Source organism: Raphanus sativus, chromosome 7, assembly GCF_000801105.2.
Source record: "Raphanus sativus cultivar WK10039 chromosome 7, ASM80110v3, whole genome shotgun sequence".
Classification (NCBI taxonomy): Eukaryota; Viridiplantae; Streptophyta; class Magnoliopsida; order Brassicales; family Brassicaceae; genus Raphanus; species Raphanus sativus.
This window is the reverse complement of record NC_079517.1, coordinates 20881324-20887564: the sequence shown is the minus strand read 5'-3', so window position 1 is coordinate 20887564 and position 6241 is coordinate 20881324. Positions and strand designations below refer to the sequence as shown.

Genomic DNA, 6241 nt, shown 5'->3' with positions numbered 1-6241 from the left:
GAAGGAGTCAAAGACCACAATCTAGAGCTTTCTTTTCTTTTTATTCTAAGGTCCCTAAGGCTTTTCTTATCAATCTACACTCTTTTGTTCATCTTTCTCAACTTTCTCACTATCCAAACCCAAGATACAAGCTTATAAAGAACATAAACCCAACCATCATCCTAGAAGCTAGCTCAAATCATGATCCTATGCTAGCAAGAGATGAGAACAAATCCATGTCGCCTCCAATACTCTCAAGATTTTGCACATGACAAGCTATCAGAAAAGGCCTCACTCATGCAAATCAATGTTGGCTTCAAAGAAAGGTAAGGGTTCAAGGGTGAGGGAGTACCATTTGGGTTAACAAAGAGTGGTACAATGGAAAAAGATAACCCAAATGTGTATGGGAACCATGATCAAGTATGCAAATGCCCATAAGCGAGAGAAATTAAGTTCATTTAAGACTAAGTTCAGTTCGGAGCTGGTTTTCAGTACAATGTCAATGACAAGCAAGCATACAAGTTTCAAGAAGAGTTTTCAAGGCACGAAGCATGCAAGGCTTTCAAGAGATGCACAAGCTACTTGATATGCTTAACTAGGGTGTCAAATTCAGTGCAAACAAGTGTTCTTTACAAGGCATTATCAATAGCTGCTCCATATGCAAGTGAATGCAATCTATATGATCTAGACTCAATCCTAAGAATGCAAGTGATGCAACTACATGATTCTTTATGCATTTTTCAATTTTTTTTTTTAATTTTTATGGTTTTTTCTATGCATATATGAATGTACAATGCAATGCATGAGACTCACAATCAACAAAACAAACATGATTAAATACTTGGTACCTCCCCCAAACTTAAATCACACAGTCTCTGTGTGAATAAGAGAGAAGAAGATACCGAAAATATGATAAAAGCAATGGTATGTACAAAGAAGGGTTGGAGTGATACCTCAAGTGGAGAGTGAAGTGTGGTAATGGGTGTCTAGAGCTTGAGCTTTGAGCTGGCCTGAAACTTCTGCCACACTTATTGAAAACATAAAGAAATGAAATAGCAAATTTATATACAAGGATAACCATGGGAATTCCTCCCAAGTGAGCTTGTTTTGAGTCACTAGCTTGACTACCTTTTCTCTTGTACTAGTGAGAAGGAGGATCCTTCCCTCCTTCAAGAGTGATGGTGAGGACCTGAGAGAGGAGCTCTTGAAGCTTGATGGGGTCGTTTTGAAGCTGAGGAGTGATGATGGCCCTTGCACTTGAGAATGGCTTGGACCTGCCTTTGCACTTGATCTTGTACTCAATGGCTCCATTCTTGAGCTTCATTGGGTGGAGAGTGAGAGTGTGAGGAGTCTTATCAAGAGGTGGAGAATGAGTTTCTTTCACTATCTTCTTCATGTCATGAGCAGCCTTTGTGGCTCTACTCACCTCCTCCTTTTTAGCACTTTCCAAGTGCTCAACACATAGCTCTCGAGAAGACTCTCCAATAAGACCTTCTTCCTTACAAACAACAACTTCAGCTTGGGTATTCTCAATGGATGGTTCTTCACAAGTGATTGTTCCACAATACCCAACATCCATTGAAGACTGAATTGGGTAGGAGACAGCTTTGTTCACATTGAGGAGTGTGACCTTCTTGTTTAGGAAGTCAATGCAAGCTCCAACTGTTGTGAGAAATGGAGTGCCAAGGATCAAAGGAACTCTCTTCTCAATTGCCATCTTCAGAACAGTAAGGTCTATAGGAATTGTGCATGCTCCAATCTTCAAAGGGAAATCCTTGATGAGGCCAATGGGGGTTGTAGAAGATGAATCCCCAAACATGAGAGAAGATGTGTTTGGCTCCATGCTCTCAATACCAAGACTTTTCACCATTTCCATTGAGATCACATTCATACTTGCACCAGAATCAACCAAAGCATCATTCATAGTGATCTTACCAAGGGAGCAAGACAATGTGAACTTCCCTTGAGACTCTAGCTTAGGGAGGGACTGTGGAGGGACTGGTGGATCAATCTTCAAAATGGAGATGTCCAAAAGCTCAGCCACTTCTGCTTGGTGGTGTAGAATGTCCTTGATGAGCATCATTTGGACATGAGCTTCACGCATACCAGAGATTTCTGGGAGCCTGACCCCAACATCACTAAGATCTTTTCTGAACTTGGAGATAACCTTCTTCTGAGCTTTGGTGAGGACCCTTTGTGGAAATGGGAGTGGGACCTCATATGGTGGTAGCTCAACCTCAGGAGCTTCTTCCAGCTTGGTCTCTTTCAGTTTGTGGTCAGCTCTCCTTTCTACCGGTTTCTCAGCCTTAGGCTCAGCTCTCTGCAAATTCGTTGCTTTAACCTTCCTTTCAGCTTGTACCTGAACCCTTTCCATAACTTTATCCACCATCTGTGCTTCAGCGGTTGCTACAACCAATTTTTCAACTTTCCCAAACACTAGCTTCTCAATCTCATCTACCTCTTTCTCATAATCACTCAGCTCAATCTCTGAAGAAGTAGTAGAGATGATAACATTGCAAGACTCCTTGGGATTCTTTTCTGGTTTCCCTAGTAGAGATCCCATTGAGCTCTTGGAAGATGATGGCATAGAGGCGACCTGACTCTCCAAAGTGTTGAAGCGAGATGCAAGTTGTAAGAACTTGTTGTTGAGGTCAGAGTAGTTCCCATCAATCTTTGTGTGGATGTTCTTGAACTCATAAACCATTGTCTTCTCATTTCTGGCTTGAAATTCCAAGAGTTTCTTGAACATAGAATCCACACTTGAATCTGAAGCTGGAGCTTGAGAAGAACTTCCTTGAGCTTGAGTAGACTGATTACTTTGGTTGCTGAAACTAGGAGGGTAGCTTTGCGTGGCCTGGTATCCTCCTTGCTGATTGTTGTAGTGAGGTCTTTGCTGGTAGTTGTTTTGGTATTGAAAGTTTGGCTCTTTCCTATACCAGGTGCCATTAGAATTGATGAAGCACAGCTCCTCTTGGCTTTCTAATCCATCAACCTCCTTGATCCCTGCATGCTGCTTTTGTTTCTGGTCCCCAACAGAGTTCAACTGCCCTTGCTTAGCCTTCTCTTTGATAAGCATGTCTAGCTTATCTTGGAGAGACTTAATCTCCTTCCTTGTGTGCTGATCATCACTTCTGTTGGCCCGGTCGTGCTCCCCACTGTAGACTGAGTCACTCTTCACCATGTTCTCAACCAGCTCCTCTGCATCCTCTTCAGTTCTGCCTAGGAAGAATCCATTGCTTGATGTGTCTAATCTGGCTCTATACTCAGGTAGAGCACCCCTGTAGAATGTGCTCAGCAAGCTTTCCTTTGTGAATCCATGGTGTGGACACTGAGACCAATAGCCCTTAAACCTCTCCCATGCTTCACTAAAGCTCTCAAGGTTCTTCTGCTGGAAGGTAGAGATTTCATTCCTTATCTTGGCTGTCCTGTAGGCAGAGAAGAAGTTCTCTAAGAATGCTCTCTTGCAATCATCCCAGGTAGTGATGGAATCACTTGGAAGAGTCTTCTCCCATTGGTGTGCTTTATCTCCCAAAGAAAAAGGGAACAACTTGAGCTTGAAGGCATCTTCAGAAACACCATTTATCTTGGACAAACTACAATATCTGTCAAACTTGTCCAAGTGATCATATGGATCTTCAGCAGTAAGGCCATGATACTTGTTGTTTTCTATGGTATTGAGCAGCCCTGACTTGATCTCAAAGTTGTTGTTCTCCACAGCTGGTGCTCTGATTCCCAACCTATGACCATAAATGTGAGGGCGATCATAGGTTCCAATGGCGCGAGCTTGGCGCTGTGGGTGTTGTGGTCGAAGGTTGGCAGCTCCTTGACCATTTCCCTCTTGGGCAGCTTCCAAAGGGATCTCTCCAGCCTGATTCAGGTTCTGATGATGAGCCATCTCAAAACCCAATCTGTCTAAATGAGCCTGTTGCTCCTCCTCTCTCCTTCTCCGTCTATTCTCTCTTTCCAAAGTTCTGATGTCTGGTACTAATGGAGTGAGGTTTGTAGTGCCTCTACTTCTCAAGTTCATACACCTGAAATGCAAAAAGAGGAAGAAGCAGAGCCAATATCACAATAAAAATAAAAATGACTTAGTCTCAAGCAAGTGACTAAATCCCAATGTCAAAATCAACTTAGAACTTGGCAACGGTGCCAATTTGATAACAGGACTTTTCAAAGGTCCCTAACCAAATGTTGTAGTATAAAAGATTGTCGAACCAATCCTAAGTGATTCTAAAGCAAAGGAAATGCAAGACCATGCTTAATCTAAGTGCAATCAATAAGTGGAGTGAAGAGAACTAAGAACTAGAGTTGAAATGCAATAAATAAATGATTTTTGTTTCTCAATATGAAGCAAGAGGACTCATGGGATTAGGGAATTGACATCGGGTGATCAAGTTTCAATCTAAAGGTGGCAGCTTTTCAATCAATCTATCAACCTTAAGCCTAGACACAATCCTAAACAAACTCTATCTCTAGATGAATGTTCATTTGCTAAGGCAACTCAAGCATCAAATCTCTTTGGTTGAATGTTACAAAAGCAATCATGGAGAACAAGTCTACTAGCCATCTTAACACCTTTAACAACAAATCTCTTTGGCAAAGTATGTTAAAAGCTTAGGAGAGTTGGTTCAGGCATTTCATCAAACACCTTGTGGGTGGGAAATGCCTAAAGCTCAACTTTTGAGAGGCTAACTCAAAAGATGCATTGAGAACACTCTACTAGCAAGGAACAAGAGAGATCTATACTAAAACACCTTAGATCTAGCTTAATCACCCTTAGTCTCCCTAATCCATGAATCCAAAAGGAGTCTACTCACTAATCTTCATGATTAACCTTAAACCCATGGTTGATTTAAGAGAAATCATGTTGAGAAGCAAGTTTAATCCAACAATTACAAAGAAATGAGAAGAAAAGAGACTAAAGATTCAATCTTTCTTCAAGGTTTCAATGTGTTCTTAAGAGAAAACAAGATAATCCCATCATTAGGGTCTAAAGAGTATTTATAGTAGCCTAAAAACGAGTTGGGTCGACCCAACAAACCTGGGTTGACCCAAGATAATTTGGGTAAAAGTTGGTAAAAACAGATGTGAGTATTTTTTCTAAGTGTCACAGCTGGTTTTTGACGCGTCCAATAAGCCGCTGGAGGTGCAAAAAGCCACTGTGACATCACAGCTGGTTTTTGACGCGTCGTCACTTGGCCACTGCGAGAAGTCGAAATTGGACAGGGAGGGAGTTATTTTCCCAGCTGGTTTTTGACTTGGTACATTACACCGCTGCAGAAGGCCGCTGTGACACTTAGGCTCCATTTCGTTTCTCGACCAAAATCACTCTTTTTGCATCAAATCAAGCTCTAAATGCTTCCAACTCACCAAATGACATCTCCATCACCTAATATAGACAAATGAAGTGCAATGCAACCTAAACAAGTCTAAATGCTATCCTAAATGATCAAAATGCAAGATAAAAGAATGACAAAATCTATTAAAAACACAAGATATCAATATCAAACAATTTATGTTAGTGAAAGATACATAATATAATCTAAAAGCATAAACATCAAGATTAAAAAGTTCGTAAGAACACAAAAGGATATCCATTTATAACATGCTTCATCAAATCACGTCAACAAAAATAAAAGTGTACATTTCACATTATTATTCATCAAACTCAATATTAGAAAACTTAACAAGATAATAAATGATCAATGCACAACCATATTAATAAATAATATCACATTATACAATAAAATTTAGTAAACATATACAATATAATTTGATTTTGATTACAAACTTAATCAGCATATAATCAATAATTCAATATTACATGAACTTTAAGAATAAATAAAAACTAGATTTTGACCCGCGCTTCGAAAGCGCGGGTATTATTTTTCACTTTTATAAAATATATTATTTGTTTGTAATTATTGAATTTATTTATTTTAATAAAATTTTCTTTATAATAAATTCGACATAGAGTGTCTCTGATAAACTATGTATTTCTTTAGTTTTTTTTATTCGCTCTTCAATCAACATATTTATTTGGCTTGTTGTTAAAATAAATGATTATACTTTGATCTCTGCACCTCCGCGGATGTATATTTTTAAAAATATGATGATATTTGTTTTTCATGTAATTATTATGGTTTGGCAAAATGAATCCGAGGAACAGAACTGATACCAATCCGTAAATATAGTACCAAATCTGAACATAAATTGATTAAATATTCGAATTATTTAAAATTTTGTTAGTTAGAGAACCGAA

At 39.3% G+C, this 6241-nt stretch overlaps 1 protein-coding gene and 1 non-coding gene across 2 annotated transcripts; one reads left to right on the top strand and one right to left on the bottom strand.

Annotated features, from left to right (window-relative positions):
- Nucleotides 1–965: 965 nt before the first annotated feature.
- Nucleotides 966–3874, bottom strand: LOC130498080 (uncharacterized). Its single transcript, XM_056991425.1, has 4 exons — nucleotides 3808–3874; nucleotides 2492–3645; nucleotides 1169–2437; nucleotides 966–998 (listed from the first exon to the last, which is right to left on the bottom strand). Exons 1-4 carry the CDS (start codon nucleotides 3872–3874, stop codon nucleotides 966–968), a joined length of 2523 nt encoding a protein of 840 aa, XP_056847405.1.
- Nucleotides 3291–3397, top strand: LOC130498151 (small nucleolar RNA R71). The gene has a single exon (XR_008937073.1). It is a non-coding gene; the product is annotated as a small nucleolar RNA R71 (small nucleolar RNA).
- Nucleotides 3875–6241: the final 2367 nt, after the last annotated feature.